This window comes from Mugil cephalus, chromosome 8, assembly GCF_022458985.1.
Source record: "Mugil cephalus isolate CIBA_MC_2020 chromosome 8, CIBA_Mcephalus_1.1, whole genome shotgun sequence".
In the NCBI taxonomy this organism is placed as follows: Eukaryota; Metazoa; Chordata; class Actinopteri; order Mugiliformes; family Mugilidae; genus Mugil; species Mugil cephalus.
The window spans coordinates 20555500-20566866 of record NC_061777.1 but is presented as its reverse complement, the minus strand read 5'-3'; the positions used below and the strand labels follow the sequence as shown (position 1 = coordinate 20566866).

General features: G+C 42.7%; 1 protein-coding gene across 1 annotated transcript; it reads right to left on the bottom strand.

Moving 5' to 3' along the window:
• Window positions 1-43: 43 nt before the first annotated feature.
• anapc5 (anaphase promoting complex subunit 5) lies at window positions 44-6522 on the bottom strand. The gene is made up of 17 exons (XM_047592964.1): window positions 6015-6522; window positions 5856-5935; window positions 5485-5594; window positions 5133-5376; window positions 4887-4953; window positions 4125-4226; window positions 3850-4040; window positions 3671-3752; window positions 3491-3583; window positions 2860-3041; window positions 2470-2605; window positions 2233-2307; window positions 1397-1518; window positions 1203-1310; window positions 911-1058; window positions 579-741; window positions 44-468 (listed from the first exon to the last, which is right to left on the bottom strand). The coding sequence occupies exons 1-17, from the start codon at window positions 6210-6212 to the stop codon at window positions 248-250; spliced, it is 2322 nt and encodes a 773-aa protein (XP_047448920.1). The 5' UTR covers window positions 6213-6522; the 3' UTR covers window positions 44-247.
• Window positions 6523-11367: the final 4845 nt, after the last annotated feature.

Genomic DNA, 11367 nt, shown 5'->3' with positions numbered 1-11367 from the left:
ATCAGTCAAATCTGCACATGAGCATGAGTGAAGAGACAATTCATTATTGTTCTTAACCTACTGGAAACTCATCTTTATTCATTACTGTTGAGATTGTTCCATTCAATCATCATCCCGGTGCTGCATGCAAACGGTTGCAGGGCTTCCTCGAGTTGAAGCTACGCAAGAATGAAATGTTTTCGTCTGACGGCAGCAGCAGAATTGGAAGATATGTCGTACACATTCCAGCAGCCGAAATGCAAACTCGTTAAAGACGCATTGAGACTTGTGGCGCCGGAGACTGCAGCTCCTGGTCCAGCAGCCGGAAGAGCATGGCACTTTTGTTGCACTGCAACGTCTGTCCCAGAGAGTGGTGGAGCTGAGCCTGCAGGTAGTGGATGTCCCGGAGCCGCTCTTTACAGTTCAGTTTGGAGAAATAGGCTGTGGCCTCGTTCAGCGTGTCAACAGCCAAAACCGCCTGGCGCAAGTCTAATGGGGAACACAATAAGCAACAGTGTGTATATGTAAATGAGCATCCGCATGACATTACAAATAGTGGAACAATATCTGGAGGTGAGTGTGGGGGAAGAAAGTTTTACCTGCTTGACCTTGTCTGTTTGGCCTGAACCCAGCCATCGCCATTTGACAGCGAGCTGCCAGTAGCATGGCACGTCCCTTGTCCATAACCGCTCCGTGAGCTAGAACGGGCTCCATGGCTTCGTGCAGGACATTCAGAGCCTGCTCAGGAACACCCAACATCAGCTGCAGGGAGGAAGGAATGCAAAGACAGTAATTAAACTATGCGTGCATGGAGGTGCTGCTTTTGTTTTGCATGCACGCCAGTGAAATGGAAAGTAAGACAGCATTGTTTTGCATAGATGGGAAGTGTAACAGTGTTCAAATGAGAGTCTGTTTTCCTGTTGGAACTGACCTGAGTGAAGGCCAGGTGAAGGATAGTTTCTGAGGCCAGGGACTGTAGGTGGTGCTGTCTAGCCAGAGCCAAGGCCTGCAGGAGGAGAGGAAGAGCTGTGGAGAAACCAGACGCCTCCCAGTGGAGCTGGGCAGTGGACAGCATCACTCTGTGTGGAAACATCAAAACAGTTACTCTGATCCCTGAAAAATCATCATCACAAAAATATCTACTTAGGTACTTTAAAGGATGACATATCGTTGAGCAAATTCTTCTCTACGCTGCAGGATATTAGGAGATGTGAACATCGTACCTGATGACCATCTCTGTACATTTAGTCTTCTCACAGTGAACCTGTAGGCGCTGTAGGACACTGTATGCTTCAGTGCCACGGTTGAGAGCCTTCAGGACTTGAGCTTTCCTGCCAGAAAACACAACGTTAATCCTACAGCATGGATTATACATGTATAAGGCAGCCAAGAGTATGAGTCTACGCCATGATGTTACCTGTAAAGACCCTCCGTCTTGTTTAAGGCAGAAATAGCTGCGACTAGAGGCTCAGCCAAGTGATATTTCCCCTCATTCATATGCCGCTCAAACTGAATTTTCAGATCACACAGCATCCAGAGCTGAAGTGGAGATTTAGGAAAAAAAGGAAAGTGGATCATTTGCTTTCAATATATGACATCGTATTTGCTCAAGATAAACTCAAGTCCATTATATTTAAGTTAAAACTCCATGTAAAATATAAGTTGAACCAGGAAGGTGCCATCAGTTTCCGTCCTCTGTCAACTGTTAGCTAGAAAGTGAAAGTTGACCGATGTACAGTACAAGCCTGAGCTTGTCGTCGTAAACTATCACTGTTTATATCTGCTGTAAGTAAACCAGGAAGTGGTTTGTTGGAAGTAAAAATAATTCTACTTGGACTCCTGCCATCTCATCTTATGGCTGAAATGAAACATGTGGTTTGTTTTGGTTTATGTATCACTAATTCACATGAATGTCAAATGTTAATATATCTACACTAGAGGAAAAACTAGACATCTAATAAAGCAGGAATACATTCAATCCACTTTAACTGGAGACTAAAAACTAAACAAGACAGACGAGGAAGCTGAGACACTTTTTTTGTAGGAACTCTCTTTCTCCTTTCCCTCTGCATTAAGGGAACACAATTTATAAAAGAAATTAGTCCCTGGAATATAAATCTACTGCATGCAGTTTCTATGACAGTGAAATTTTGGATTAAAAAAAAAATCTAAAAGGTATCGGATCATTTTTTCCAGTTAGCGAGCCCTCTCTGTCTTTGTGCATTGTGCTAACAGCGTGTTGAGAAAATGCACCTTGGCATGCTGCGTGTGAGGAGGAAACTGTTCTTTCAGATGCTGAACGATCTCTGAAACGGCACTGTACAGGCCCTGAAACAGAAGCAAAGAGAGAGAAGTGCTGAAGTCCATCCAGGTGTCGGAAAGCAATCTTCACGCAGCGCTGGGAGATAATAAACCTTCTCAGCGACTGACTAATAGATATGAAACAGCGGGATAGAAGGCAGGCAGACGAGATCTTATCAGATGTGTTACCTGCTCAGCGTGTAGTTCAGCTAGGTGGCAGAGAGCCACGGCGAAGGCCTCTGTGTTGTTCTGCTGGACCCCGAAGTTGACTGGTTCCAGACTGCTCATGTTGAGAAGCAGCTGGGCCTGCTGCAGAGCCATGGTGCTGCAGGAGAGGCAAGGAGCCGCATTAATGACTTGCATAAAAACTATCCTCTTTTATGCGATACTTTTAAAAGTCCAACTTCTGAAGATGTTTAGCTGTCCCAAATCTTAAGCCACGCCTAAAAGCATTCAAGATTTCTGCCGTTTCACAGACTTTATTTAATGTGCATGTGAAGAAGCTTGTGCGCTAGTGTGCGGTCAACGGTGAACAAAACTGACAACTGTGCGTTGGTGTGGCAAAGTGAGGAGCCTGACCTCTTTCCGTACATCCTCCATATGGATGTAGTCTGAGCCAGGCTGATTTCGATGAGCTCTGACAGACTGTGCTTCCAGTGCAGGATGTCTGTGTCCTTCAGCGCATCCATCAGCTTGTGCGCCATCTTACCCTGTGTCGCCCCCTGCTGGACCAAAGACTGAATGCCCAGAGAGGCCAGGTACTAAAGAGGAGAGGATCAATCAATGTGGTGGACAACAAACCCCGAACATCAAATAATGAGCAACCGAGTAATAGATGTACAAATAAAATAATTACATAAGAAACTGGTTGCAAATGTCAATATCAACTTTGGATCAGTTTCCAAAAGCGTTTTATTCCTTACATGTATGGCCTGAAACAAATGTCTACTGCAGGCTATTTTTATGAAAATGTATTCAAAAAGTAAGACTGCTTCATTCATACAGTTTTTATTTTTAATTCCAAAAATATGGATTCAAATTCCGTCCCACATATATAATATAAGGAGGCCCATGCATTATTTAATCTAATAAAAATGTTTTTTCTTGCGTATAAGAGTGTGCACTGTTGTGGAAACTGAGCCAAAGCAATTAAAAAATAACAGAGGAGCCAGTTTAGTATTAAGCATTTAAGACCTCACAATGCACTCACTGGCAGGCAGAAATGGGCAGCCATTTTCACCGAGTCCTCCGTTAACACTGTGCTGTCAGATCCCTTCATCTGTTCCAGCGTATAGAGCCAACTCTGATGGAAAAACACTGGCGTCACATTCAGACATACATGTATATGTATATGGCACCATTGCTGAAGTAAAGTTAAACGTTGAATTACCAGGCAGTGCTGCAAACACACGTGATCATTGGACTCCTGGGCAATCCGGATAGCCTCCTGTAGAGCCAGATCGGCCTGGTGGCTGCAAGTAAAGAAAAGAGAAAATATTTGTGTTAGTAGCACATTTATGCTTTTCTTAAGAACTTGTTCATCTCAGACTCCACCAACTTTTTACTCACTAGTGACCGAAGCGACAGTGCAGGCTTGCCAAGTTAAGAGCAGCGTAGCGGAGGCTTCGGCCATAGCCCTCGTCACCGTTGCTCTTTCCCTCATTGCCGGACAAGATGAGGCGGTCAAAATAATGTAGGAGGCTGTGAGCCGAGAGGAAGATGTCCTGGACTCTCATGCTGTTCAAGTAGTTCAGATAATGCTGAGGGAAAAGAAATAAACACAGAGCTGTCAAAGGGTGTATCAACCTTCTGAAGGTAAGGAGAGTTGAGCAGCTAGATCTCACCGCTTCAGCAAAATCTGGGTTAAACTTCAGCATGTTGTTGAGCTCTTCCTGCAGTGAAGCTGGCTTTAGGGCTTTGTTCTCATCGTTCTTCAGAAGGTAGGCCTGCAGAGAAATTACTTTTTTTCAACAGCTGTAAGAGCCCCTAAGGGTTACAACATAACATCTAGGTTTGATACGGGTATATTTTTTTTGGTCTATTGCACTGCATCCCATACTGTCACATTGGTCCATCCCCAAATGGGACCAAAAAGCCCTTCAAGAAATCAAAGGGGGAGAAAACATATTTTTTGTTTGAGTTTTTACTGTGTGGGCAGAAGTATCTCACATTTGGCAGCAACTTGTTAAGTTAAAAGCCTCCCGATGAAAGTCATTCCATCAAAAACCACAGACAGAGGTCGACCTAAAACATCTTAAAGTCGTATCACACCTTAACATCGCGTTTTTTTAAATGCACCCACCCTCAATATAGTGACAGTGGAGGAGATGCTAAAAGCTCTGTAGCTAATGCAGGGGAGGCCAGAGCAGCTCTAAATCTGGTGGTGTTACAGCTATAACCCCCAATAAGCACAGAAAAAGAACACTTTCAATTGATTTTCAAAAGTGGAAGAGTAATAAAAAATATTGTAAACAAATGGCTAGATTTCATGCAGAGAACAACGAAATGATTCACAACAACTTGAAAAAGGGAGACACGCAAACAGGAAAGAGAGCGGGCAATGCCCATGATTTGAACCATTTCATTTTATTTTGGTCGACACTCACCTGTCTTGCAAGAAAGTACTCTGCTTGTTTTTGTGACAGGGGACCTCTGCTTGGAGTATTGTCACTTCTGTCAGAAAGTAAAGCAGCCCTTAAAAAAAATGCCATCTTGCAATAAACAAAAGTTCTCCCTGTCACCAACATGTGAGTGTTATGGTTTAGACGTTTCACAGTAAAATGTGTCACTTGAAATCAAAACAGGCGACACTACACAGGCGGATGGGTTATTCCCAGAACAGCGGCACTAACCGTAGTTCTGACTCATGCAGCGGTATGTCCAGCTCCTCTTTGTCCACTCTGTCCCCCACAGTGTCCTCAGTGCTGGTGAGGTCCATGTCCGAGTCATCTGCGACCAGCGCCGGCAAGCTCACCTGCCCATCCGTAGGCTTGGCATAGTGACTGTGATAGTAGTGGCGCAGCGACTTGTACAGCTTGTAGACTTGACTAAAAGACAGCTTGTTGTAGGCCAGAAGCATGTGTCTCATGAAAAGACCTGAAAAGCAGGTTATACACCTTAATGGAAAACTTCTTATGAACTATAATTATGCAGACATTTCAGGACTTAATGTTAAGTGACAGCCATAAGAGATGCACTACTCACCCACAACACTGGTTTTATAAGCTTCCGAATCAAAAGCAGTGAATGGAGTGGGAAGAGTGAAAAAGAAGAACTCCATGTCTTTCAGCTCCCCATCTGCCATTTCATGCAACCTTGGAAGAAAAAAAAAAGGCTTCATCCACTACATGCCTCAACATTTCACCAGCTACATATATCCTGACTTTAACACGCTTGTGATATTGCACTGTTAACATTTTGATTGTAGGGATCAGCTCTATCCTGCCAGTCTGCATTCTCCTGAATTTGTGCAGGCTGTGAATGAATCTGTGTTGCTTCCCATCAAGGCAACAAGCTGAGCGAATACTACTAAACAGTTAAGTGCAGCCGATGTCATTCAAACGGAGGTAACACACCTGAGTTTAACAGCATACGCGGTCTGAGGACAACACTCCTCCACAGTCTTCAGGAACTGGCCAAGCGTCAGGTCTGGACCCTGATAAACCAGAATGAAACAAGGTAAACTATGTTTCCTGCTTCAGCGGGATAGATGTAATTTAAACACAAAACCAGACCTGCTGCAGGGGCAGGATCAGCTTGTTAAGTCGCCTTCTTTCTGGCAACGTGATCTTGGAAGCGGTCATCTCATACAGCAGCGCCAGGACGGAGATCTTATACGGAGTCACCCAGTCTTTGATACCAAACACGTTAGCATGGACCACTCCGTTTGTCATCATGGGGTTGAAATACAAGCTTTCGTGCACACTCGCCATCTTCAGGAGGTTTATACAGATGCTGCGGTCCACTGAGAAAAGTTCAAGACGAATGGACAAGAAGCTAGCTAGCTAGCTAGCACGCTAGCAAAACAACTTGCATTTAACGTGAGCTAATAAGTCCTCCGAAGAAGGCAATAACACATTGACGTTTAGCATCGGCTAGCACATACCGAGCAGATGATGTATTTTACTGACTGTGTGGAAGGACGTCGGTCTAATCAGGTATTTTTGGCTGAATTCACACATGTTAACACGAACTATTTGCTCTTTGCGTTCAAACCGCCCTCCTTCTGTCACCTTAAAAATACGTCATAAAGAGACAGTGCGCGTTATGTGCCGTTATTTCAGCAAAACCGGAACAACAACAGCAGCAAATGATGAAAAATTATACTTATTATCGCGGGGAGTGGGCTTTTTGCTTACAATAGTCGACATTGTAGGAGAGTCTGAAATAGGAGTTAGGTTTGAGCACTTAATTCTGTAGTTACAGTGAGTGCACTTTTATTTTTAAGGTCACCACCGGAAATGGAATTAATCAGAATCAGAATTACTTTATTGATCCCAGGGGGGAAATTACTTTTCGTTACAGCAGCTCCTACACAAAGTGTACCAGTGTTAAGAACAAAGAGCAATGTAGGCAATAAGAATAAGTAAGAAAATGATGCTCTACAGTGACATTGAATATGGGGGTACTGCACAGTGGGGAAAAATTATTGTACATGGTGAGAATATATAAGGAAATATATACAAGTATATGAAAATAATGAAGTGAAGCATGTGTTATTGCACAATCTCAGGATCAGTATAGTTATAAACATGGGTTATTGCACATAGTAAAGACCAGTACTATTGCACATAGTAAAGACCAGAGTCACGTAGTATGCAGGGAATATGTACTAGTATATGAGATGAACCATTGCACATTATCAGTATAAATATGTTTATTAATAAAATGGGTTCTGCACCCTCAGAGTGAGGAGTTGTACAGGTTAGTGGACACAGGCAGGAATGATTTCCTGGTGGTGTGATCAGTCTGGTGCTGAAAGAACTCCTGTGTCTTGCCAGCACGTCATAGAGTGAGTTGGACTCATTGTCAAAGATGGCTTTCACCTTTATGAAGCATTCTCCTGTCTGACACCACTGTCAGAGGGTCCAGCTTAGAAGATGGCACTGGCTACCACAGATTCGTAGAACATCCTGAGCATAGTCCTGCAGATGTTAAAAGACCTCAACCGCCTCAGAAAATAGAGGCGACTCTGGCTCTTCTGTATAGGGCGTCGGTGTCCTTTCCCCTGTCCAGTTTATTGCCAGTGTGAACCCCCATATACTTAAAATCCTCAACTATGTCCACTTTAACCCCCTGGATGGAAACAGGGGTCACCATCACCTTGGTCCTCCTCAGGTCCACCACCAGTTCCTTTGTCTTTGTCACATTGAGCTGTAGATGGTTCTACTCACACAGTATGCAGTCAATGGTTGTACAGTCAATGATTGTACTCTGGATTTAGACTGAACCAGACTATAATGATCCAAGAGGGAGATTAATTTGTCATGGTAACTTAGTTGTTATAAAAAGATGAGCTATTATACAGCTCAATAGAGTAGGGTATAAAAGAAGTTCTGTAGTGTTCACTATTACTACTACTCTAATGTCCCTCTAATGGTTAGTGTAGTGGATGGGCTTGATTGTCCGTAATGGAGAGCAGCTTCCAGTGTCCTCCCTCTGGTCCCTGACTGAGACAAACATCTCCCTCCCTACCAATCTCATTTCCAGCTTTTCGGATCAATTTCTTGATCCTACTGATGTCTTTTTTGCTGGTACTACTCCCGCAACAAACCACAACGGTTTACAGGGCACTTGCAACAAGAGACAGGTAGAAAGACTCTAGTAACTCACTGCACACACTGAAAGACCTGAGCTTCCTCAGAAAGTAGAGTCTGCTCAAACACAGGTCCAGTCCAGGCTGTTGTTCATGTGGACTCCCAGATACTTGTAGCAGTCCACTACTTCCATCTCCACTAGTGTCCTCTTACTCCCGAAGTCAATGCCCACCTCCTTTGTCAGGAGTAGGTGGTTTCCCTGGGACCACTCCACAAAGTCAGCGATTAGTGTCCTATACTCCTCTCGTCCTTCTCTAATAAACCCTACCGCTGCCACTGTATAACTAGAGTACAATGAAGTTGTACTCAATGGTTATATTCTAATATTCAAAGTCCGTGATTGTACTGCCCACCAGTGACCACAATGACTAACTACCCCTTTGTTTATTGTGAAATGTGTGTTTTATTTTATTTTTACCAGTATCCTTATATTTATCACTTCTTGGTTCCCAAGTGAGTGTTACTGTTTAATTAGGGGCCTCATTGTGTAAATGTGTGTTTACGTACATGCATCTATATGTAGTTGTAGTGACATGTAGTTACACACATTGGCCACTGGAGTTCAGTGTAAGCAAAAGTTAAACAGAGTCGTATATTACAGAGACTCTAGCCAACTAGGGAATGAACCCCCTCAGCTATCCTGCTATGCTGATTGGTTCTGAGCTGGTCACGTGTTTCATGGGCGCCGTATTAGCTACATCTAAGAAAGAAATTGGATTAAAAGTTAAAATATGCCACAGTGTTCAGCCTACGGCTGCAGCACATGATCGGGATAACACGGGGGGAACTTCACTGTTTCCCTTCAAGTTATGGCAGCAGAAGCTTAAAAGGAAGAACTGGATGTCAACAGATTTCTCCTTAAATGTCAATTTCTTTTTTTTTTAGATGAAAAAATAAAGTCATGCCATCATTAATGTATACCTTGATGCCCGACACTGCTTTACAAATGAATTACATTTGAAGTTAGCCAAGCTTTATGCTAGCCTTATGCTAGCTAGTTAGACTTAGACAGACTTTAATGATCCACGAGGGAAATCATTTTATCACCGTAACTTGCACATAAAAGTAAACAACACAAAAAACACAAGAAAGATAAAACAAATGAGATAAAATTATTGAAAAATGAAAATAAACAATGTAATCAAAAAATTTACAGAATTAGCATTATATACAAAATGTCAAAAACAGTGTCCAAGGTGTTAGGCCATTTGACCAGTTGTATAGCGACAGCAGCATCGATCATGTCAAATGGCATTTCCTTGTACACGTACTTGTGAGGGAGGGATGTAAATTCAAACAGAGCATGTTCGCCCGTAGAGTCTGAATCTGGGCAAAGATGTACTGTAGTCCTATGAGCCAGATCTTCAAAGCACTTCTCATGACACACTCCCTAAGGTTCCCATCAAGGTCTGCTGCTGAAGACCTCACGATCCCTTTGAGAACAGACGGCACCGCCGACCTGAAGCTCCTTCTCCGCTCCTCCACCGCCAGCTCCACCACCAGCTCCAGCTTTGCATCCCCAGGAGTTCTTCGGAGGTTTAGCGGGAATCTCAGCCTGGCATCCAAAGCATTTAGGCCTCGCTCCGGGCAGTTGATAGCAGGAACACACCACCGGACACAACAGCCGCTCCGCCGAACACCACAGCTAATGACCAACGACACAGCCAAAAAACAAAAAGTCCAGAGAAAAACTAAACAAAATCAGCACAAACAGACAAAAACATTAACACCAAGAATAATCTAAAAAGCTTATTCTTCATGGAGCTACTGCCGACATGCAGCCACTCTTTCAGGCGCATTTTTCAAAGAAAAAAAAATCTAAAATCTTTATAGGCCTGTTAATGGTGAAAATAAGTGACATATTTCAACATGGCACATCCACCCCATAGTGTTACACTGTAGAATCTTCCCTCCGATGTAGCAAACATGGCGCCCATGACATGAGTTGGCCAGACTCTTGTATCTGGGGTTAAACGTTTTATTCTATCAAGCATCATGAAACAATGGATTCAGGAGTCCGCTTTACACTTTCAAAACAATGTTGTATTAGATTTAAAAACGAATAACACCGGAAAACCGTTGATAAATGTATGCAGATGTTATACTTTTCATTCACAGTTTGCTAGCTAGAAGGAGCCCAAGCTAACTTTCTCACAATCAGAGGACTTCTGAAAGAAAATTCAGCCTGTTTTAATGTTACAAATCAAATCTAAATATTTATGGATTAATGCAATATTTTCCATATTTTTATTTGTTATAAAATAGTACGTAGAAAAGATGTAGTGATGTCAAATTCTTGCCTTGTGCAGTATGATTATTAATATTATTATTATTATTATTATTATTATTATTATTAGTAGTAGTAGTAGTAGTAGTAGTAGTATGAAGTATGGTAGCCTACATTTAAAAAATCTTTCTTGGTTTTGTGATGGCTTAAACATGTACCTGTTTAAGCCAATATTGTATATAGAATCAGAGTTCCCTATTCACTACATATTTCTGATGTTTCATTTGACAGATGGCTCGGACAGTCTTGAGGACACTGGAGCAGGTCCTTGGTCCCAGAGCTGTGCAGGATAGGACTTTTTCTGTCATGCATTCTCCTGAAACGTTTCTTTCCTGGTGGAAGGAATCACAGCTGGTCTTAGACCAGTTTTCAGCCAACACAGTGGAAACACTGGTAGGTGATGGAAGTCTTGCTTATGGTGAGTGACACTTTTTAGTTTTAAAACGCAATAGAAGTTTTATTGTCTTTGTCCAGAAAAAAAACAATGAAATACAGTCCCAAAGTTATCTATTTACATCTCATGTGAAATTATGGGAGGCCCTGCAGTTTTAGCCAAAAAAAAAACAAAAAAACAATATATATATATATATATTTAACAGTAAAAAAAAAAGAAAAACAGACTTGGTAATATGAACAAATGTACAAAAGTAGTTGGCAAAATAGTGTCCAGGGTGATGTGGTTGTTTGGCCAGTTGCATAGCAACAGTCGCATGGATTGTGTCGCATGGTGTTACCTTGTCCGCTGCAGGAGGGATGTAAACCCCAACAGAGCGTATCCGCCCATAGAGTCCCGAAGCCGGGCACAGACATACTGTGGTCTGTATGAATCCAGGTCTCCAAAGCACTTTTCATGACACACTCCTTTTAGATCCTATCAAGCGCACAAAGTCCATCCATCCCACTGCCAAAGACCTCACGTTACCCGTGAATACAGACGGCACCACCAACCTCCTTCTCTGCTCCTCCGACTCCAACTTTGTTGTT

Excerpts from the sequence above, each read along its gene's own strand:
- anapc5 (XM_047592964.1), bottom strand. The coding sequence starts at position 6,212 with ATGGCGAGTGTGCACGAAAGCTTGTATTTCAACCCCATGATGACAAAC. Across the intron at positions 3,753-3,849 it reads CACTGTCGCTTCGGTCACTA|CCACCAGGCCGATCTGGCTC; the intron begins GTGAGTAAAAAG and ends CTTTACTTGCAG. Across the intron at positions 742-910 it reads TTCACCTGGCCTTCACTCAG|CTGATGTTGGGTGTTCCTGA; the intron begins GTCAGTTCCAAC and ends TCCTCCCTGCAG.